Below are 24006 nucleotides of genomic sequence, written 5' to 3' on the forward strand. Positions count from 1 at the left end.
TATGCTGCACTGAGGCTAAAACCAGGCTGCTCTTCATCTGACCGTGTGTCCACCATTCCCACTGTGAATGGGTATCTCCTTCTGGAGATGGATCAGAACTCACATCTGTCCCTTTTGTCCTGCTTGATCCCCACAGATCCTCTTTCCCCCACAACTACCCTATCTGGGCACTTGCTGTATTAATATTAGTAGTATACTAGTAGATTATTTCAACCACTGATCATTAGCCAAACATCTTAGCAGAGTAAAGATCTGTAGGTCTGAAGCAGAAGCAGGATTCTACCTGCTCTTCAAGATACACAAGTGGCACTTCCAAAGAGTTTGTTAGCAGGGATATTAGCCAAGAAGGGTGAACCACACATGTTCGCTGTGAGCCCAGCCCCTCTGGTAGAGAGAGGTGTGCTGTGTCCCAGAGCTGGGAACAAGGGCTTGAGTAAAGCAAAGAGCTTGCGCAGTAGGTAGGTGAAATCAATGGCTTCTCTCCCACTGTGTACATGCCAGGCTGCATGCTCTTTCCTGGCCAGGATGAGACAACTGGCTCTTGAGGTTGGAAAATTAAGACACCAAGGGGCCTGAGTCACGGTCCCATTTTGCCCACAACAGGCTGTGCAGAAAACAAGTGGGTTTTCCTTCCAGATCTGTAAAACAAAGTCCAAACTTGTGCACAGTAACCAACAGTAATACAACCCACTGGCTGTGAGATGTGGTTGCTGGTCCTGCTTAACTACACTTGAAATATCTTCCTGGTGTCTGCCTGCCTCATTAGGCACTTAAATATCTTTGGGATTCGAGTCCTGAGCCTTTTGTGCCTCACAGTCCCCTGCTGCTAATGGACATCACCAACTATCCTGAAAGAACAAGAAAAAAAAATATATTTATTAAAGTTTGTGAGCCTCAAACAGGGGGTTAATGGGAACCGCTTAGGCAAACTGTAAAGCCAGCTAATAGGTGAAAGAGAATAATAATTTATGGGCTGAGAAGAGGAAAGGAACACAGGTCCCGCTCTGCCAGGTAATTCTGTTTCCCTGGCTGCCATACAAAGCCAGCAGGGCTGACAAGGAGCAGTCTGTGAACTTGAAACAAAGCATGTTTCTGCAGCTGGATGGAGTCAAGCACAGCTCTGTATTAGCAAAGGAAAAAAGAGATTTCAGAACGTTGTAGCTTCAGGCTGGTTTCCCCTCAGGGAGTGAGAATAAGCCAGTCTCACCACCTCCTGCCTCTGCCCCACGTCTTGTCTGTCCCAGCCATTCATCAGACACAGCGCAGCTCCAGGACATGAAACCCAGCAGGATCAGCACTCAGGTCCTTTTGCTCCTTGAATGGGATTAAGACAGCATCAGAATAATTAAAATGGTTTTTTTTGGATACAAATCAGATTTTGAGCTTAAAATTGCAGTTCTTTTTTCTTCTCCAACCAAATTGTTTAAATCTCAGACATTAAATTGCAGCATCATAAACCTTGATAAGGACAAAACCAACGTGTTGCACAAAACCCCAGAAGCTTCTCACTGGTTTCTGGCTCTGACGTGTGTGAGATCAGCAGCAGGGTTCAGCTGCGCAGCAAAGGGCCCTCTGGGCTGTGGGGACAAATCATCGCTGTAGCTGCAGGTTGATTTATTTGACACATGGCCATGATGCAGCCCAGACCACTGTCATGCCAACCTTGAGAAAAAGGAAAAAAAAATCCAACCATCTCTACTTCCTGAGCTCAGAAAGCAAAGAAATGGGGCTTCATGTCCCCCACCATGTGCATTGTCACAATGCTCGGCTACACGGAGGGCACACGGCCCAACACAGAGAGCCCGATGCCAACACGCACCGCCCAGCACACACACTGCAGACCCTTGTTAGGCAAATGCCTGCCCCGGGCAGGGCGAGGATGAAAGCCGAGTCCCAGACCTGCAGCGTAACGGGAAATGGATTAAGTTGTGTATAGAACAGCATATTTTATTTTTTTTCATCACAGTGCTAGAAAACTGTCGAATGAGAGGGAGGGAGCAAAGAAAACGGCTGTGATTAACTACAGCTCTACTGGGTTCAGCCTGGCTGCTTTAATAAGGCGCCTTTCCATGGTTTCATGCAGGATTGTACACAGGAGGCCTCTTGACCAGCCAGAGTCTTAAGTTCTCAGTAACTTCTGCAACTGCCAACCAGTACTTGTGTTTTAGCTTGCCCAGGAGGGCTCCTTATTGGTATTTAAAACACCTCACTCTCTTCCAGTCTGTTCTTTTTTTGAAAGATTTGCTAGATATACAGCAGGGAATAGGAGGTGAAACAGGCATTAATTTGGCATTAAGCACCAAAACCTGAGCTCAGCCTGAATGAATGTCTAGGCAGATGTGCCAGGGCCAAGTGCTCCCCCAGGATCGTGTGTCACCTGCCCTTCAGTGCAGAAACGCGGCAGGAGCGGAGGCAGAGCTGGCACAGCAGCCAGTCGCTTGCCCTCAACGCCTTTCGTCGTCCTTGCCTGCCCTGCAGCCAGGTGCCAGCACGAAGCAGATCCTCTCCTGGGACCACCCTGCACATCTGTGGTGTCTCTCCTGCAGCACGGGACCATCAGGGCAGGACCACGAGGCAAGTGCCAGCCTCTCGCCAGGTGCTTGCTGCTGCTGCCAGACTGGTGTAAATCAGGGGTTACCCTGCTGCAGGCAGTGGAATAGCTCCTGATTTACAACATCCTACACAAGAGGAGAACTTGACCTTACACTTCAACATCAGTGCAGCTTCCTTTGTTGAAAGCTTCTTAAGCAAGACATGTAATCAATCCTGGAGAGCCACCGAGCAGCAGAGCTCTGGTTCTGCATAAGTCAGGGCTACGCTTCCCGGGGAAACTGCCAGATCCAGGCTCCCATGACATCTATTCCTAGGTGCTCCCTGCACGCTTTCTGGTAGGAATGAGGGTGTTTTTCTGTTTTGCTTTTGTCAAAAAAGGGCTGCTTTATATTAATACAATCCATAGAGCTAATTTTTCCATAATAATTCTGACTTATCTATGCTACTCACCTTTCAGACAGACAGGCTTTTAGTGAGCTCAGGTCTTTGGAAATTCTGCCCTTTATAGGCATTTGATGTTAATTTAGAATCCAAGAGGAAAAGCTTACTGCCTTGCCTCTGTTTTCATGGCCATAATTATGAGGGCAGTCTGATGATGTAACTTGTTTGGGAAATAAATGATAGCTTTCAACAGCAAGTTCTGTCAGACACTTCGTTCTTTGTAACTATTTTAGAAATCCAAATTAATTTTGCATTTCATAGCACCAGATGCTGCTCTTACTTACGCTTGTGTAAGTCCCGTGCTACACTACTGCCTTCAAGAGACCCATTCCATGTTTACACTGCTTGCAAGGTAGCAGAATTTGGCTTGTGGCATAAGTCTACGTACACCTTGTGGTGTGATCAGCTCATCCACTAAACGCAGTGGGAGAACCATGCAGATGTATTTCGTCTTACTCCCTCACTGGTTGTAACTATTCACTTCAGTGACACAGACCATGAAAACAAAGGGAGAAACAGACTCCAGGCACTTTCACACTTTAAGCAGAGAGAAGAAAAGGTGAAGACAAAGCACAGACAGAGGTATTTCTTTGCAGAACGGAAGAGACAATTCATTGTGATAGAGGATTACCTGTTACAGCCTGACACCAACCAGAACTGCGCTGCTGTTGCCTCGCTGTCATCATGCCTCCACCCTGCACATCCCTGCACTTTGTGCTCCAGCCTGAGCTGCCAGCTCAAGGGAGGGGCAGCAGCTCAGTTCTTGGTCTGTAAACCAAGCACAGCACTGGCCATTGCAGTGATGTGACAACCCCTCTGAAGACATGCTTAAGAATCAGCAGTTACAAGTACAACCAGAGACAGCAAGATGAGTATAATACACAGTCCTGTGCTTCCAAGCTTGATACAGTCCTGACTCTGTGGCAAGGAAGGATCATCATTCCTTCTTGAGATGTGAGGAACTGGGATATGGAGGGGTGAAAAGCTCTACCACCTCTAAAGCTAGACAAAACACAAGAGTTAAAACAAGTGGGTACACAACACAGGTACAAGATAAACTGTTTTCCATAAATTCTGTGGGAAATGGTTGGCTTTTGAAGATGCTCCCCCCACCCCCATCTGAACTGAAAAGCTGAAAGGTGCATTAAGACAAAAAAAAAAAAAAAAGAAGAATGGAAAGAGGTTATTCTATTATGTTTATGAATACCCTGAAGAGGAGCGCGTGGGCAGGAGCCTTCTATGCCATCTGTGAGTGCTGCGTTGCTAACCCGGCAGGGGCCAGGCGCTGCTGGCTCTGAGACCTGTGGTCAGACCCACTGCTCTGCAGAGCAGCACCGTCCCAGCCACAGCCTGCGCTGCTCCCTGGCAGGGCACAGCTCACGACAGAAAAGCTGCTGAAACAGTGCCAGTTCTCATAGCCAAACAAACTCACCTTTGTCCTCGCCACAGACATACTCAGAGGCATTTATTTCTCCCCCTCTCTGCTGTCTGGAGGCGAGTCGAGTCGGCATTTCTGTCTCATTCAGCCACTTGCTGAGTTTTACAGCCTGTTTTTCAGCAATTGTTTGGTGGGTCTGATTTCCTTCGCTGGAAAAACTGGTTTCTTTCTTTCTCACCCTGGTTTCACAGAAGTACGTGCTGTTCTTGAGATCAAGCCGGCTATGGGTCATTCCCCTTGGAGTCTCCTGCAATGTCAGGACCTGCCTTTGCCTTCACGAGGACACACAGATCTCTGACAAGGTCTAAGGTGCTTGGGAGAGGTCTCCTGACCACTTGAACACTGGCAGCAGAGCTTCTATCTGACTGCTGTCAACCCTGGCTGTCCCATCTCATTTTTCACTTCAGGAGCTGTTTCCTGCCATCCATCTTCTGGAGAACAGACTTCTAGAAGGACCCGCTCCAGGATAAAGACAACCTTGCCAAATCCCTTTCTCTCCAGTATGGACCACTTTGAGGGAGTTTCCCCCCCGCCCCAGGAGATTTCTTCAGGCTGGCTGTGTCCTCAGCACAAATGGCAGCACCTACCTGTCTTCTCCACCAGCCTTAGGAAGCTGGAGCAGCATCTGACCATGTTTAAATGAGGCAGTTTTAGCTACAGATACTATTTGTGCATTTATTTAAGATTGATAAAGTTTTGTTGTGTCTTCCTACCCCTCCCAGCCTCGCCTCCCCCAGGGCAGGCACCAGCTGCCAGATGATTTCTGTGTCAAAGGAGTAAAACGCCGTACCTGCCTCTGCAGGCGTTATGGAATGAGCAAGGTGGGACTTCGCCACAGCTGCCCAGACCTCTTCACATTGAGCACTGCTGTATTTTCTGATGGGTCAACAGATACAGACATTTAGAAACAAGAACTGTAACTTAAATATACATAGTGCTATATAAAAAGAACCCCAAACCCAACAAAACAGAGGTTAATTTCATGTTCACTTATAATTACACTGAAAAAGGACAGCGAGCCTAAGAAATCCCATCTTAAAATAAAATTAAAGCCTGCTTCAGTTCCTTGTCTAGCCCATTTCTTCTACTAACAGCGCACACACATTTGTACATGTTATTAGATTGACGTAGCATCCTGGACAAATCAAATTAATTGAAAAATCTGCAGATCTGAAACATTGTAGCTGAGAAATGAGCACATAAAGGATATGCAATTTTCCCCTGGCAGTTTATTATGGTATGAAGAAAAAAACATTCTGTGCTGGAAGCTGACGTTATATTACAAATGTATTGCGAAGTATGACGTGACTATTAAAATATGATTACACAAAGTATGAACATTTTAAGAAGTTTACAGTACAGCGAATCTTTTATAAACAGACTCTTAAATATACATAGGACAATAGTAGCTGACAGAAAAACATCAAAAATCAACTATTAATGTTTACAGACTTTTCCCCCTGAAAAAAGTCTCACATTAAAACAGAAATTATGAAAAGCCTTAAAACCAGGAACAAATCACCTGTACACTACAAATATACATGGCAGAGGTGTGCAAACCAGAGCTGCTGTTTGGCTGCAGGGTACAGTGTGTGCCCAGCAGCTCCGGTGGAGCCCACGCCGGGCAGCGTGGTGCCTTGCTGCTACTGCCGATGCCCACGCACGCACGCTGCTCAGCAGCTGCCTCGGCACAAGCACAACCCTCACTGCAGGATGAGGGGCAGCGCGTTGTCAGCGTCGATCGACATGCTGGAGTGTGTCAAGTTGAGAATGTGCCCACGATCTCGCAAATGGATCTCTACCAGCAGACCCCTGAATGCACTGGGAGCCCGGATGGGACCTACATGGGGTTGCAAGACTGAGCTATGAGGGAATCAGCAGCTCCTTTTATGGATTTTATTTTTTTTTATGCAACTTTTCAATCTTTCCTCTTGATATGAGAGAACAGATGCCACATTTGATTTCTGCTTAATCTGGTTGCAATGACGCCCCTAGTTCATGTGTTAAGTTATGTCAAAAACATAAGTATTTTATGCTGTAATACACAGTATTACTGAAACTAACAATATTATTTGCATATTTATAACAAGGTATAATGAAATCCCTATAATAAAACCAAAGTTATGCTATAGATTTATTTACAAACTGTCCAGCAAAGAAGTATAAATACTTCTACATTTAAGGTTTAGGAAAACATAATTTACAAAATATTCAAATATATACAGTCATCTGAAAAACCGCCAATATTAAACTTCGATGCAGGCAAAGAATTGGCTCAGTCTATTCATTCTGTACTGAAAGAGGCAGCAGCTTTCACGGGTTGTCTGTTATGTTCAAAAGCCATACCAACGTTATTTACAACGAGGCTGCTTCTCTCCGAGCTAAACGTGTCCGGAGCTTTGAGCGTGCTGTCCCAAAATGTCATCTATCATTGTCAGATTGTTCAACCACTCCTCGTCGTTGCTGCTGCTGCTGTTCTTCATGAGGGTGTCGAGGAAGTCAGCGTCGCTGCAGTTTGTGGGCATGATGGAATTGCTGTGCTGGGACACAAAGTCATACTGCGGCAGCTCAGCGGCAGCGCTCATCCTGTTGAAGGCGTCAGGCTGCTGGCCCGTGGAAGGGTAGCTGGGCGGGCCAAGGCCCGGGGCAGGATTGAGCTGGTTAAAACTGGACACTCCTTGTGGCATTGATTTCATAACATTCATCGCTGGCAACGGTCCTCTGGTTAAACTGTGCCTCAAGTTTTGATTACTCATTGAGCTCAAGCCCTGGCCAGACTGCCCCATGCTCAGTTTTTGCATCTGTCTGACCTGGACGCCGGGAGCGATCTGATTAGGTGGCACTACAGCCTGCTGGGAGAACTGCTGACCCGGCGCGCTCGCTCTCACGTTCTGTTTGGAGAAGAGAGCGTTACTGGAGAACTGCTGCATGCTGGCATCCATTTGGCTTTGATTTGGCATCCTTGGCACAGCGGTCGGTGTCCACATCTGGGCAGATGAGTTGGGGTAGACGTTGGGGATTCTTGGCACACTCTGCTGCCTCAAGTGCTGCTGAGTTGCAGAGTGATTTGCTAAGGACCCAGAGCTGAAGCCTCCCATTGGCATTCCCGGCCGCACAGCTGAGTGGCTGTGTACTGTTTGGCACCCTGCGTTCATGCCCAGTGAGTTCTGGCTCGGCCGCAGGGGCATGTTAAAGTCAGAATTAGGTGGAAAAATCCCCTGCTGCTTGCCAGGGTTGTGTGGAATCATCACCATGGTCCCGCTGCTCTGGCTGGCGGTGGCAGGGGCCATGCCAGACGCCAAGGTGCTCTGGAGCATGGCCGGGTTAGACGGCAGCATGCGGTGGTTGGGCGGAGGAGCTGGCATCACCTGGCTGCAGTCAGAGGGGATGGGCTGCTGCACAGCTGCGTACAAAGAGACAAGTTAGCTGGTGAGCACATGTTCAGCCAGGAAACATGGCAGAGCCTTAAAAGGCTGCTGCTTCATCTTTCATTACACGGGCTTCTCCTCTGTGTAATAATGGAGGTATTACTGCAGTGACGAGGAAATGGGTGACTCTCACGATAAGTGATCAAAAGTGAAATGCTTTTATTTCAGGGTAGAGAATCATTAAGCACTCTCTATTTAATCAGACCCCAGGCCCTTGCTCCCTGAGGCTTTTCACAGCATGCTGTTTCCCTCCTTACCTTGAAACTGATTTATCTGCTGAGCCGCAAACAAACTCCTCTGCTCAGATGTTACTCCCAGCATATTCTGTCTTTGCTTTTCCTGGAAAACAAGGGTCATAATAGTCAAGCTGCAGTCTCTTGACAAGCAAGAATAGTAGCAGACAGTTGAAGTGCAGCCACTGTCATCATTAAGAATCTCTCCCATAACCACACACAGAGAGCTCTGTTGAGACCCAGCCCAGACAGCTCATTCCAGACTGGATCTTAATTGCTCCCATGCCCCTTCTTGCACAGGTGCCTTGACAACAGCCCAGCATTAGGCAGTGCAGCCTTCTGCAGTCGCTGAACAGGAGCTGTATGAACTTGAAGACCCTTGTGATCACCAGCATACGAGTGAAGTACAGCACGGCTGGAGGACACAGGAATCCTGGTGTCTCTCCAGTGACTCTTGCGCTGCACATTTGGATGTGATCTCTGAATTTCCAGATCCAGGGACGAAAGTTGCCCAGAAATCCACTAGTGAAAAGAATCTGCGGCAGCATTGCAGGCACACATCGACAAACAGGAGACTGCTGGTGGCCATTACCCTGTCTGAAGGGTGGCCTATCCGAAGAAATGAGCCTCCTTGATCCAAATACATCAGCGGGCTCAGAAAGTCAGGGCACATGTTCAATGCTGCCTCAACCAAACTGTCTGTGGGACTCCCCCATTCCTTCTCCTTCACACAGTGTATTACAAAACTTGTACAGGGATTTCTGTTGCTAGAGAGACCAGGGAAGTCCAGGACAAACTGGAGTCTAATATCTGCTCTGGTAAGACCCCAGGGAACCAGAGAGGAAAGCAAACATGGAGAACATCTCTCCTGGGGCTGACTCATTCTCCAAGCCTCTGTTCTTGGCATCTTCCCTCCCACTGTGGCTGACCAAGGATGACGGCAATGACACAGAGGTGACTGAATCCTTCCCTTGCATCCGAGTGGGCAGATCTTACCTTGGACTTGCTGCGCAGTGCTCGGCCCTGGCCTCTTTTGGGCATGACACCTTAGACTCGCCACAGCCCTAGTCTGACTCAACCCAGCAATTCCAGGGTCACTCCTTAGTGTTTGCTGACTGGTGATCTCCCCATTCTGGTTAGTCCTGTCCTTCCCAGTGAAGTGGACAGCACAAAAACCCACAGAGGCACTTGGTAGCGTACCTGCATCAGCTGTCGTTTCATTATTTGTTGCTTCAGTAAATGGTTCCTCATCGTGTACCCATTCACCGTGGTTGGTGCCGGCACAGAGCCTCCGCTTGGGATAGAGCCCGGCTCCTGAAGTCTGGCAACGATTCCAGCATTTTGATCCTGCCAAGGAAGATGAAAAAAGAAAATTAATCTCATCAGGGAGATAACAACAGAAGCTCTTATCCTCTCTGCTGATGCCCTCTTTGTGGTCTTTGACTGTCCCAAGGCCAAAACACCTTGTGGATTCACATGGACCCCCATGTCATGGTGAGCACAGCGAGCGGCAGGGGACTGCTCTGATTTCTGAGGGTCAGTACAAGAAAAAGGGAGAGAAGCAAAAGAGTAATCCAAAATTCGTTGTGACCAGCCCAAAGCTACAGGACTGATTCACTCCCATTACTGGAGTCACACGGCTGCCTGGCTGGCAGAAGGGATGTGAGTAAAGCATCACATTTCCCACCAGTTCCCCAACTGTTACACCAAAAGACATAAGGAAAGAAAAGTTGCATCAGGATAAGATTTGGCAATTGGATATAAAGGAGAAGACTAAAGTAAAAGAAAACAGCAAACTCAATGCAGAAGAGGGGAAAAGGTGCCAACAGACCAGAGACCTGGAAAGACGGGGAAGATGTGGGCCTGGGATTGAAGTGGTTCTTGTGGGTTCCATGACTGGAAAAATGAGGAAAGCTAATTGTGAAAGGAGAGGAGAACATGCAAAAATGCAGAGTCAGGTCACAGCTGGGTACAAATCAGTCATGCAGTGGGCCTGATTCTTGGCTGATGCAAACTGGCCTTGCAATAAGTCCTCAGTGAAAGATCTGAGTTGACTTTCACCAGCAGAGAATATACCTCCACAGAACGAGCACTCCAAAGAGAAGTGGAAAAAAAATCACCAGAACATGATGAAGACACAACCCAAAAGGAAAAAAGAATTAAAAAAAAAATATTTAAGTCTTCCAAGCTGGCAGATAGTCAGGGAAATACAAAACTAAATCAAGGGAAGGAGTCAAGGTGTCACTGAGGACAAGATTCTGTTAAGTGCTGTACCCACGAACAGCAGTAGCAGTGTATTCCCCTTTCTCCATTTCCACATCCAGTTTCTCCATTATTTATGATGTTTTGTTATTATTGGCAGGGAGAAGTAGGTGTATTATATCCAGCATCCTTAGCTGGGCCATGCTTCCTTTGTTTTCAGAATGGAAGCCCACATCCTTTGTTTGAGAATCAATGTTATCAGGAGATAAGCAAGAAGAAAATGGTTGTTGCCTTTTGACATCTGACAATTAGAAGCATGCTCAGAGGGTGAAAACAGGATACGCGCCGTGTTTCAGAGTGGCCAGAAGAAAGCCTTGGAAGGCATTTGTCACCAAGCAAGCTTCTTGGGCCTGAGGCACCTTTCCATAGCAGCTTCACCATGAGGAATCACCCAACTCCTTCCAAGATATTCTTCGTGAGAGTGATTACCAGGAAGGTCACTGATATTACTCATTTTTATGGCACCTCCTTTTGTTGTAGCACTTTGGTCTATTATGCAAAAGCACAATTGATGAAATGTAAATGCCTGCTAGATAATTTACTAAAAGACACAAACCTGCAGCTCATCACTGCTCTCATTATCTTTCCTATTCATGGGCAGTCTCATAAGACTAGATTTTATTACTGCTGCTTTGCTTACAATTCTGCTGGACATCTCTCCTCCTCCCCCTTCCCTCCTACCCATTTTACTCCCTCTCTCCTACAGAAAAAAAAGGGATGGAGGAAAAAAGTAAATATGATTTACTACAGATGTAAATATGAAAGTTCATGTAAAGCTAGCACTCTGCTTTCATGTCAGACAGGATTCTGCAGCCATAGTTAAGCTTTGAATAATGCAGATTGCCTCTAGGGGAATATTTGAAAGTGCAGGGATTCAGTTTGTGTACTCTGCACATGAAAGACACTGAAATGTTCATACCACCAAAATCCCTGCCATCTATCCAATTTCCTCCAAACATGTCTTGTTGCGTGCAGAGGGTCTGTGCTTACTGAAGCAAACGAGTTTAGTGCAAGGACAATCATTGTGATGTCTCGCTCAGGGCTATTGCATTAACAAGTCATAACATTAAAGTCTCTTTTCTTAATCATGTCCACCTCATTCTAATTTCTCCTAAGCATCATCAAGAAAATAATGTTGATTTTTCCATATTATTAATGGCAAAAAAGTGTAAATTGTATTACTAATTGCGGTTCTTGTGCTGTGGCAGTACAACAGCTTAATTATATGGGATTTTGTGCAGGCACCCTATAGCAATAATGACAATCAGCAAAGTTCATTTGCAAATACACAGAATGGGTTGCTGAGTTTTTCAGAGCAAAGTTGTATAACACTTAATTAGCCAGTAAAGAAACTATCTATAGATATAAAATCTGCTTTTGGGAGAATGAGGACAAAATAGCATAGATGGGGAAGACAGGGAATGAATTTGAAATCTCATGTTCTACAGTTCAAATTTAGGCTAAGCTAAAAGAGGGGAAAAGAAAAAAAGAAAAAGGAAGAAGTTCTCTCTTTTCACCACTAGTGGGAACTACTGTATTCCCTTACAATAAAAAATAAACCACCTAAACGTCATGACTAAGAATAGCTCTGGTGTAGTCTAAAGGACACTGCTATCTGTACCAAAGGTTAATGAACTCTAAACATTTCTCCTTTTCATCACTCCCCCAAAAAAATCACTTTCCTTCCCATAGTAAGACCAAGCCAAACAAGCCACAATCTTGACTTGTCTATAGTTTGAACTATCCTGTTTTAAAATCTAGGAAGACAGCAAAAAGAGGAGGATTGTAGTGTCAAAGTCAGGAACGATGGCCGTGGGTCTTCACAGCCAAAGGGTCAGGCAGCTGAGCCAGCTGTAAGCCACACTGGAGGACACAGATGGCTACAAGGGATTCTTATTATTCAACTTTAAAAAAAAATGCATTTGCACATAGGTATCAGATTTTTTTTTTGCCACTTCTCCCTCCAAGCATTCATATTACAACACCAAATGGGCTGAATCCCTAACCAAGTGACACGCTATGCAGACCTGGAATTGGAGAGCATGTGTTTGAGAGCATGTGTTTCTGTTGCTAGGCAAACTGTCGCACAGCAGGTCCGGAGCTCCTGCAGCACTCCCTGGGCTTTCCAATGTGGCAATTCCTCTTCAAAAGGCGCTCGGGCTAGCTTCACAGTTTTGACTTAGTATCTCATGCACTACTTTTGAGAGCAAGGAGAAAACAACCAGGTTCCAAGTTTGCAGGAATTAATACTTTTTGTGTCCGTATTTAGGCACTGACTGTAAATGTAAAAGCCGGTGCACAACCCAGTGAAACCAGTCCCCCCCCAGCCACCCAGCCTGAGCACAAAGGCAGCCTGTTCAGGCTGTTCAGGCTGGGCAAATCCATCTGCAGATTGCTGTTCCCGGTTGTAGTGAGCGTGGATCTGCTCCAACAAAACACCCAGGCACACACTTAATGCAAAGTGTGCGAACAGCCCCACTGAGACCCACCACATATATTTATGAATCTACATCCTTCTAAAAATTCACTGAGCTCAACCTGCCTAGCCCCGTCATCTGATTATCTACAAGATGCACAACTGCAGTAAATAAGCGCAGAGATGAATTGTTCTATGCGAATGCAGTTGATAAACTCCAGTCCTCAGCACTTAGTTACATACCCAGTAATCACTTTGTGGCTTCTCTTAAGTGAGAATGAAGAAATTTATGGCCCCTAATTCCTCTGAATCCTCATTAACAAACAGTCCAAAAAGAACTTAAAAGCAAGACTTTCTGAGGATCTGAGCTAGAGCTCTAATCATTCTTTGGCAGATATGTAAAACTCCCTCTAATCTTTAATAAAGAGTATTCATTGTTTTTTTAGGACTATGTGAAAACACTAAACTCATTTATCATTATTAAACTTTCCCATCTGCTCTTATGGTGTAACTCCAAAGAATGTAACAAAGAAACGTACATGTTAAGTTGTATTGACTTAAGCCCAGAGCTATTGGAGATGTACAATTTATTTCAGTGAGGGCATGGAGGGGACTGCAGCCTGCTAGACAGAGTCATTTGTCCAATGCTGAAAAGACAGTTATCTGCACCAAAATGGCTCTTGGAAAGGCACATTTGCTTTACAAGGAATAAGCTGCCAGGTGAGACCATTCAGCATTATGTTAGAGTCTCAGACAATAAAACTAAGCCATGAATTTCAATAGTTAACAGATGGACTAATTACAGACTGAATTCTTTGTGGTTCTAACAGATAACCAGGTCACAGCAAGGTTACTGAGAGAGAGACAGGCAGCATTTCAAATTTTGGTAGTGCAAACTTCCTAACTGAAAGCATTAGCAGCAGTGGAAGAATGGAAATGTGTCTAATTAAAAATGCATATACTACCTGCATTTAAAAAGTTTCTTCCATTTCAAAAGGCACCGCTGATTTGAGAAATATTCCCTACACATTGAATGGGGCATCCAGCTCAATCCAGTAATTATAAAGCTTAAAACAGAAGGGTTGTTGAGATGAGCCACACCACCCCAGAGTAAAAGGAAAAGACCAAAGGAAATGGATCGCTCAGGGTAGATGTTTGCTGTAAATATGAGAAAGGGACAAACTGCTTTTTCCACCAGCTTGAAGTATTTACTGAGACATCACACAGTAAAAAACAATGAGAGGAAAAACGTAGCTATGGGACTTGACAGGAGCTCCTGATCTGCTGCAAGGCCCAGCTGCTTGGCCAAGGACCCTAGGTGGAACCATTTTCACAGCAGGGACAGCTGTTCTGGAGGGGTGGGGTGAAGTTTCATCAACTGTGTTTTGTTCTGTATTTTAAGAACGTCTGTTACATATAGGGAGTTCTGTACTCTGCTGAGGAAATGCAAATACTAGTTTCAAACTAATGTCTCAGTGCTTCCCTGTGCTCCTTCCTGCTTGCTTATAAATTATCTCCTGTCTCGTAGATGCACTGCACCTCCTCAGTGGGGCTTTCATGCCTCTACAAATACTACAGACTAAGCAATTAAAACACTAATACTATTGAAATTGGCTCACCCATAGAATTGCATGGTAAGAGTTCTGCGTTTAGACCTACAGAAAAGCCACATGTAGACTCCTGGTGTCTAACAACCTTGTATGGCCCCACAGAAAACCTTGACACCACCTTGAAAAAGGAGGATCTTTTCCTCCACAGCTGTTAATCCCAGTAGATACTAAGATGGTGGATCTGTTTGGCCAGTGCATACAAACAAAGCAAACAAAATCCAGGGTCGTGGTTTGGCAGAATGACCGTATCAGCCCACTCAAAATTGTGATGACTGCGAGATGCCACAATCATTTGCTTCACACAGAAGTCAGGGGTTACATATGCTTTTTGCCTCTGCTTCTCGCCTTTAACAAAACTCTCCATTTGTCTTTTTTCTCCCCTCTATTCTGCTCACAATTCAGAGATGCTCTTCAAGATAAAACAGCCTTTCAGTTTAGAAACGCTCCAAAGCTTTTTGTATGTTTGCTTGTTTGTTTTAACACAATATATGAACATTAATAAAATAAACTGTGAAGCTCAGTGGATCTTTTTTTCACCTGTCTTTCAGCCATTCACTTGATACACAAGCACGTGAAATACTACAAGACTCAAGTTTCTAAGCTTATCTTGGGGGCTGTCAGTCAGGAAAAGGCTTTATGTGAAAACTGCAAGTGATCCATGGGTATATAGTTTTGTATATAAAAGGAGTTCTTTTAAATTATTTCTTTCTTTTCATATGGCACGGGCATGCACAACTTCCTTCAAAAGTAGCCCTCCTCCTTTGCTAGGAGCAATGACAAGACCACCACACCTGGCTAGCAATTGTACCAGGATCTCCTCCCTTCAAGCAAAGCAGATGACACATTAATTTCCCTATAGCTGCTCTTATACTGCATGTTGTTTAAAACAAAACAAAATCGCACCAATGCATCCAAAGTGCTTTTAAAAATGCACCCAGAATTTTAACAAGATGAAAACCAAGTCCACTCCGATCTTTAAAAAATTAATCAAATTAGTTAAAGCTTTTGTGCAAAGACTCTACCAATATTTTCAGAGCTGGTTTCATCCATCAAAACATGCCATTGAACAGCAGCAGCAATCAGAGCAACAGAAAGATAGAAAATCCAGAGAGAATTAGTGCAACACTGATTTTTCTCTTAGAAGAAAATGCATCTTTTAGATGTTGAAATAGACAAGTTGAAATCAACCTGTGATGCTATTACCAGTATAATGTTGTTAGAAAGAACATGGGAAGGGGCTTTGGGAGCAGCAAAGAGCCTGAAGCACAACACGGATGGAAGAGTTGGTGTATCACTATTCTATGACTCTATGATCACAGACACACACAACTTCCCAGGGACTTCGGTGCTTGCCAAGAGGCATCATCTAGACTCCAGCAACAACAGCTCCCCTGCAAATAGATCTTTGGCCCAGATGAACTCTCAGGCCATGGGTGAAGGCAGCCCAGAGAACAGCTTTGCTTCACCATCCTGAGCAAAAAGCAAACCTTTCAACAGGTCTAGAGACCTACAGAGGCTCTGCCAGATCCCTGAAGGCAATGGGACCTTGGGACCCTCAGCATTAATGCAATTCTCTTCCACCGAAGAGCAATACTCTAGGGCTTGACTCATCCCCACCAGTCTTTGTACCACTGTACTTCAACATAAACGGTACCTGTTATTATTTTTTACATGTATACACCCAGAGATACAGACATGGATGCTTTGTACCTGTCTATATAACATATAGTCAAGATTCAAAATTGAATTCTCTGCAAAGAGCAAAATATTTATATTTGGCCTGTACAGCTATCATGATTCTCCAACCCCTGGCACCACACTCTTGTTTCCATGGAGGGCAGCTTGCCTATAAATTCAATGAGATAATCTAAAACTGTATTTATCTCACCCAATTTCAGCTGATAGTCCTTCTGCCTGTCTCTACAAGGTTGCGCTAGCTGTGATGACAAACTACAATATCTCGTATCTATAAAGTGGTTTGATTCAAGTAATCCTTGTGTTATGTCAAGGTGTGCTCCCAGAGGTGTCAATGAGATTCAAAAGGAGATGGGTTTGCTCAGCACCCAGCAGAAGCTGCTACAGAGCAACACAATGACTGCCTGGTGAGTTTATGTATTAGGGACGGACCTGATAAAAAATGGTGAAGATTTCACTCTAATCAAGTGAAAGTCAGGAAAATTTTAGCTAATGGGAGAAATTAGTTCTCCCTCTGCCCATTTCTGAAACGCTCTGTGAAGTACAGTGAGGTGGTCTGGATCACAGAGATTTGTGAATCCTTCACTTTCTCTAAGTTAATGTTTCCATGAATTTATTTTTCCTTTTCATGCAAAGTTCCATCGTGCAGAGGCAGATGCCCCAGTCTTTCTAACTTTCAATAGCAGTTGACAGTCTAACTGCTTCTGAGAAGCCCTTTGCATGAAAACTTGCCACATGCAAAACCCAACAGAATACACCTCTGATTTCTCATGTAAGCACATAAACAAAGCATGCTCTGGTGCAAAGTATCACATCACTTTTTCAGTATTAAACCCCTCACAAGCTTACTCTTTCCTGACAGATTAAACTATTCAAACACCTAAAACGGTTGCATCAGATTGTCTATCTAATCAGGTGCCAAAAATCCTCACCACAACCTACAAACAAAATCCAGTGATAAATAATATGCTAACATAATGAATAGCAAGCAGGCTGTGACTAGGTGGTCCTCATGATAAAATTTTTAAACCCAGGATATTGACATGTTACAAAGAAAAAATTATTAAGGTGACCTTGAGTATGGGGAACAAGGAGCGATTTCATTATTTTTTTTAAATGGAAATTATTATTAAAACATCCGAAGCTGAACTGCTGTAACCAAGTCAACTCAATCTCCCCTTAAAAATTCCTTTTCTCCCCTTCCATTCAGATTGTATTTACAAACTGTAGATGTCTCATTTTTTTCTTGTGTCATTTCATTATTACAGAGTTGAGATCACTAGCCATCTGCAGCTTCATTTCATCAAGCTCTGATTTGTCCTTGGAGCAAGGTCATCCGGGACAAGAACATAAAATGCTGCTTTCCTCAACTGACAGTTCTTTATGCCTTCCTGTAAATATTCCCCACTAATTTTAAATAATTTTACCACTTCATACTCCCCCTCACACACACTGAAAAGGCTGATATACACGCATATTAATAAGGATCTTGTCATTTAACCACTGCATGACATATTAGAAGCAATTAATGGTGTTTATTTGCTGATAACATAGGCATTTCAAACTCTAGCTCAAGAATCCTTGGTAGCTTCATGTGACTTGCAGGATATTAGCTATGGGTCAGAAGCTGGGAGCCCCCCATTCAGCATTAGCATATGCTTGGAGCGACTCTGTTTTCCATCAGGCAGAAAAAGAACGCAGTCAATGCACTAAAATTACCAGCTGCTATATACCCTATGGTGGGTGAGTGATAATAAAACATCACTAGGTGTACGTGGGTTCATTCATCGAAATGAACAGACTGGTAAGGAAAGGTTTTCAGGTGCATCATAAAATATTCCAAGCTAAAACCAAAGAAAACGTAGCATGGAATTTCTGCCTGGATCAGATTTGACTTGCCATAAATTCTGGAGCATCCTTTCTGAAGCAGAGGCTGCTGCTCTGGATTACAGCAAAACCAAACCAACCAATTAAAAAAAAAAAGCAAGGTAAATTAATTTGAGAATCTTCATTAGCACATCCATAAAACAACAGGGAACAACTGAGGGATTGAGAATGACCAGCACTAGCTTTGGGATCAGTCTCCTCCTTGATCTCTGGCTGCAGACACTGGCAGCAGCAGACTGAAGGTCCCAGCTCTAATCTCCAGCTCAAGGTGTGCATCATTGGGCACCTGGAAAGTTCACTAATGGGCTGATGCAGTGGATTCTGAGACACTCTCTGCTGTACGCAGCCATCTGGCTCACAAATAACTGTGTAAGAGTTTTTATCTGGCTGACTTTAATAGCCCAAATACTCCTAGATACGAAGATGTACACATCATAGAGGTCTGTTTGCCAACTCACCTGGATATAAGTTGTGCAGATACGCACATGAGCCTCTGATGAGTTTACCTGCACAAGAAAGTGTCCCTTTGGACACACAGTGGAGGGTTAGTTCATGTGACTGTAAGCAGTTTGTCAGAAGGAGACATAGAAAATTGGATCTGTAAAGGTGAACTCCCAAGCTACCACTAAAGGAGATGATCTTGAACAATAAGTTTGTTTTGTGACTAAGTCACAGGATAAAAACTGGCCATATGGATTCAGGTTCACATGACCACGTTCAGTTTCCAATTCCATCATACATTACTTCACATGACTACGGACAAGGTTCTTAATTTCTCCCTCTGTCTCTGTTTTCCCCTAAAAGGAATTAAGGTTACTCCCTGAATATGAGGATGGGTGTAAATTCCCAGGGCAGCATGGGGATAACGTCTTCAGCCTCCTGAAATTATGCCTCTCACATTTCCTTGGGTTATGTCCCAAGGACCCGAAGCAAAACTGCACTCCATGCTGCTCACCGGTGAGAGGTGGAAGGGCTTTTTCTGATTCACTTTGCGTATGAGATTTTGTCATGTCTCCCTCTCTGCATCTCTCCTTCGGGTCCGGCCACAGCTGGTTGCATCTCAGAACAACACTAAACTACACCAAGTTGTAATGGTCCCCTAGGGCTCCAGCCTGGCTGAACAGATCAGCGGAGCACAGCATGTCCCAGCCACATGACCCATGATCCCATGACTCACCCCTTACATGCCAGCAAAAGAAGCTACAGTCATCACAACACCTACACAGGGAGAATCCCTCAGTGCCCAGCTGGAAGCTGTGTACCGAGGGCTGTGTGCTAGAAGTCAGTCCTGTGTTTTGACTGGTACAAAAAGAGGCTGGCTGAGGTAGTTAAGGGTGAGAATCCTAGGGTTTTCCTGCAAGTCCTGCCCGATATTTTACTGTGAGAGCTTTTACTGCAGTGAGAACAGTTCTGCCTCATTCCACATCATCTCCCACATCCCTGGTTTCTGCCCCCTTCCACCCCCAGTATATATCCTTCTCTGTCACTTACATGGCAGGAGGTATTTTTCATTCAAAATTTATCCACGATGAAAAAAAACCATCCAAGTGCCTCCAAATACCATCTTTTCAAGTTAGCCAATGTTTCCCTGAAATTCTGTGAGATTTTGGTGCCTCTGTCAGTTAAGATAATAGGAGTCTAGGAAACATGTGCCTTTGAATATTTAGCCAGTCACGCTTGTGCTGTAAGGAAAGAGGGAGGCGTATAAAAGAAGGAAGGAGGCTGGAGCTAGTCCATGTTCCTTGTGAGGCGGAGATATTGCAGGCACTAACAAGGGTTTCTTCAGCGGAGACGCCGCATGTCAACAGTTAACTTCCCTTTGCTCCCATCCAAATGATTAAGGTTAGAAGCTTGCCTGGTGACATCACCAGAGTTTAAACATGTTGGATATGGTCCAGAGAGCCAAAGTTATTGCTGACCCCATGGTTACTGATCCGCTCTGCAAGTAGCTGATGTCTGCTCTCACTTTATGAATTATTTAATGGGTTAAAGATTGGTCAGATCTTCTTTAGCAATGTACAGCTATACAGTGGGCAGGAGGACATAAACATGCATTAACAAGGTTAAAGTCATATACTGTAACTACACTGTCTGTTTTCAGCTTGCAGCTTTATTGACTTAATCATGCCGGCACCGCAGCCAACAAATCATTAAATCCATTCCATTCTTTTGCTGGTTACCAACCACAAAAACAGAGGCAGGCAAACACGGAGCAAATCTCGGAGGGGGTGGGGAGCGGTGGTGGGGTGCGGGGCAGAGGGAGAACAGTGGGATCACTATGGAGCTCCTCACTGGCCTGTCACTGCCAGCACAAAGACGCCAAATCTGTCTTTACAGACTAAGTGGTTTCATGGTTTAAAGTGACACACTCATTTGTTCCTGTTTTGCAATGATTATAGGAAAGGGGGGGGAGGGGGGAGGAATAAAAAGCAAGCTGAGCTGCTTCATACCGTAAGTGAGATAGAGAAAGAGAGAGAGAGAGAGAGAGAGTGTGTGTGTGCACACACGTGTGTGTGTGCCTGTCCCTGCAAAGTACCCTGATCGTCAGCAGAGTGGAGAATGCAGGTGCCCACTACAGCCAGCAGATCACCATAATACTGTTTCTAGGTGGTTAGTTCAAGACAACCACATTTGAAGATGGAGCTGTCATCTTATCAGCTTTGAATATATAAGATCTCTATTTGTCACTGCTGTCATCCTCATTTGTTTCTCAATGGAAATCGTCTTCTCTATCACCATAAAATCCAAGTGGCTTGTTCTGGGCTAGGGGAGCATCACGTCAAGACACAGCTCCACAAGAAGGCTACAGAGTCAAAATTCAGGGCGAACTCTTGGAAACCTTCAAACATCAGAGTGTTTTCTTCTTTTAGAGATGTTACACACAGCCTGTTTGCAAGCTTTCCTCCAATGAGAGAACATGAAATAAGGGAAGACTCAGCTACACCAGGAGAGATTCCAAGCCCATTTCTATGTATTATGACAAAAAGGAGTGACCAACAAGCTCTCTTTTCTTCACCTTCTGGGTACAGGCTGCTTAGAACCGCCTGTAAGAATAATTTGGATTTTGGCATCCTACCAGTGCCAGGGTTTGGCAGACACATTTGCATCTTGTCCTGAGATACACCACTGCAGACCTTTTTGAACACTGTCATTATTTGGATTTGTAGGTGTTTTCTTTAGACCCAAACAAGCTTTCCTACAGTTTGAGTTCCAACCTTGCCTTCTTTTGTTTACTAGTCTCCAGATCTCTATCACCCAGAGACATCTCCTGGCTCCATATATTGCAAATAAACATATCATTACTTCGTGCAGGAGTCAGCCAGAATTCCTCTCGGAAACAGCTGCCAGAGAAGAGTCTATCCCCCAGCCGCTTGCCTGCAGTACTGAGGCGGTGGAACACCATCAAAGGTACTTTTTTCCAGCCACCACACTGGAAAAAAACAGACAGAAATGAACTTTCTGAGGTAGAACTCAGCTATTTAAGGTATCTATATGACTTTCAACTTCAGACTTTTGTATATGGGATCACCACAGCTGCTGCTGCTTCCAAAGATGGAGAATAAAGGTACCTCCAGCAGACAAGGGCCAAGCCTAAGCATATTGTCCAGGTTTCCCTCACTACAGACCATCCACCTATCACACCACAGAGATATACATTAGGGTGAGGTGAATTTATCCTCTAAAGATCTTTACCTCCACTGGCCACAGAAGTCTAAATGATGGGAGCAAGAAGATGAATCCCAGCCAGTCATCGAGGAAGGCTGACAACAGAGAGAGCTAACCTGTGTCTCATGAGTTCCAAACCAGCACTTAACTATGCAACTATTTTGCCTTTTGTCTGTGGTTCAGCAGCCCTGGCTCTACAGCTTATGCTCAGCACAGCAAGCCTGGCTTTGCCCTGTGAATGCTGCCTCCCACCGCTGAATCCCAGCTCCTCAGTACTCCCTGCCAGCCTGCACCCACTTTTCCATCTGTGTGCGCTCACAGGTCCAAGCCAGCAAAGAGAGGGCTTGTATGAGGGACATGTCAGCCTGGAGAGCACCTTATCATTGACCTCTGCTTATCAAGAGAACATGGAAATGCAGAGGAGGCTCTGCTGCCGTGGCCATTAGCTGACAAACTGCTTCAAAGGGAAGTGACAGTTATGGTGAAGTTTTAGGACTGACACACCCAGCTAGGAGTAACACAACAAGTTGGGTTATTTATAATCCTGGATTCTAGAGTCTTAAAATAGCACTGCTTTTATTTTAAACATTTTAGGCACTCTTGTATATTTAAGCAACTCCATTCACAGGCTCCACATCAAACACATCATAGTCTCGGAAATGAGAGGTGGCACTCCATGCCTCCCCACTGAAAGCAGAAGTGAACTCCCCTCTCCCCACGAGCCCTATCTCCTTGGCCAATGTGATTAGAGCCCCCACGCCTATTTCCACCTATTTTTATACATAGACTGGCTCTTCCAAATGCGCAAAATAAGGGACATGCAGTGTCTGCTGGCAAATGTTCCAATGCAGCATCAGTGTTTCACAGACTGCAAACCATGGCCACATATGCGCTGCTGTTATCAACAGACACTGCAAGTCTCTGAAGGAGTTAATGGGTCCTACAATAAACCAATCCTGACTGTTTGTGTTTTTCTTAAAAAACAAAGGTCAGTATACAGAAGTAGTTAAACAAACCATGGCTGCACATCTGAAAGGAGAGCTCTCTATGGCCTCGGCGCAGGCGTATCTATTTGTTCTCTGCTCCCTGGTGCCACAATGTACCTTGGTTGGCATTTCTTAATGACTGGAGCGTCCACGTGCTCTTTGTAAAACAATTACAAAATATTCAGGGCAGGAGAAAAAAAATTCCTTGCACAGCCAAGGCTCCAGCAGACTGCATAGGTGTTAAATGGTAAATCGTTAGACATTCTGTTTTAATTGCAAAGTTATTTATAACCTGGAACTTGTTATTAACATAGGAAAAAAACCAGAACCTATTGTTACCCATAATTAAAGGAACTATTATGGGACTGCAAAAGCATGGATGGCCCCAGCCAGACCACCTCTCTTAGGCAGCTGCAACTGGCATAGGGAGGAATATTAAACAGAGGCCCCATCTTAAGATGCTTCAGCCAAGAGCTACAGAGGGGTTGGTCCCAACACACAGACTCCAATTACTCGGCTGAGCCTCACCCCAGCACCTCTCCTCCTGCCCCTGGCTACAGATCTAGCATAAAGCAGGGGTGCTTTTGGGAGAGGGTACTGCAGGGGTGCAATCCCAACCTTCCCTATCAGCAAATCCTTTCTGACCAGGGGGGACACGGATAGGACACGTCCTGGATTTGGCCTGAAGTTACATAACCATCCTTGTTAAAATTCAGGATTAACAGGTTATATTTTCATTTGCAAGATTGTTATCTGCCTCAAGAAAGGTTTCCAATTTCACCAGCACTAATCAGGATGCCACAATGGATTTCCGGTCTAGGCAATGAGGCTTGAGAGCCTTTGTACCTTGTGGAACCAGTTTTAATTCAAATCTGGCTGGCAGAGCTATTGCGTACTACATGTTGAATAGATTAGGACAGAAAAAATAGTCACTTACATGCTACACTTACATGCTACTGCACCTTCTTTCTGAATCCATTTCTTACAGACACAAATCCCTCCGACCACCAAAGCATCTGACAGCTGTGCTGCCTTTCAAGGGATGACGCCCTCCATCTCTCCAGTGGCCCTGAGCAAAGATGCCCATCAATGTTTTGTGCCTGAAAAGAAATGTGCCAAATACCTGCACTGGTGACCACCTCAAGTTCTGGTTTACGCTGTTGAGAGTATCATGAAAAATAAGCAGCAAATATGTTCCATAGAAAGAGATTAACATGCCATGACAGTCTGTGCTGTCAAACAACATGGGGCTGTATGTCCTGCATTGTACTGTTGGCTCACCAAGCATTCCATGTTTTAATGCTATCGCTCAGATAGGCCACCCCAGCACAGGAGATGCAGTCGGCCTAGGAGGCCAGTCAAGTATGAAACTATCGATGCCATAATTATAA

At 44.8% G+C, this 24006-nt stretch overlaps 1 protein-coding gene across 2 annotated transcripts in view; it reads right to left on the reverse strand.

Moving 5' to 3' along the window:
* Positions 1–5641: 5641 nt before the first annotated feature.
* Positions 5642–24006, reverse strand: part of MAMLD1 (mastermind like domain containing 1) — an 84056-nt gene continuing 65691 nt past the window's right edge. For both annotated transcript variants that reach the window (XM_069867305.1, XM_069867304.1), the window contains 3 exons: positions 9294–9440; positions 8118–8199; positions 5642–7835 (listed from right to left, as the gene is read on the reverse strand). In XM_069867305.1, the coding sequence (XP_069723406.1) occupies positions 6814–7835; positions 8118–8199; positions 9294–9440 (1251 nt within the window). In that variant the 3' untranslated portion in view covers positions 5642–6813. The remainder of the gene's footprint in view (positions 7836–8117; positions 8200–9293; positions 9441–24006) is intronic.

Source organism: Phaenicophaeus curvirostris, chromosome 13 (genome assembly GCF_032191515.1).
Source record: "Phaenicophaeus curvirostris isolate KB17595 chromosome 13, BPBGC_Pcur_1.0, whole genome shotgun sequence".
NCBI classification, from domain to species: domain Eukaryota; kingdom Metazoa; phylum Chordata; class Aves; order Cuculiformes; family Cuculidae; genus Phaenicophaeus; species Phaenicophaeus curvirostris.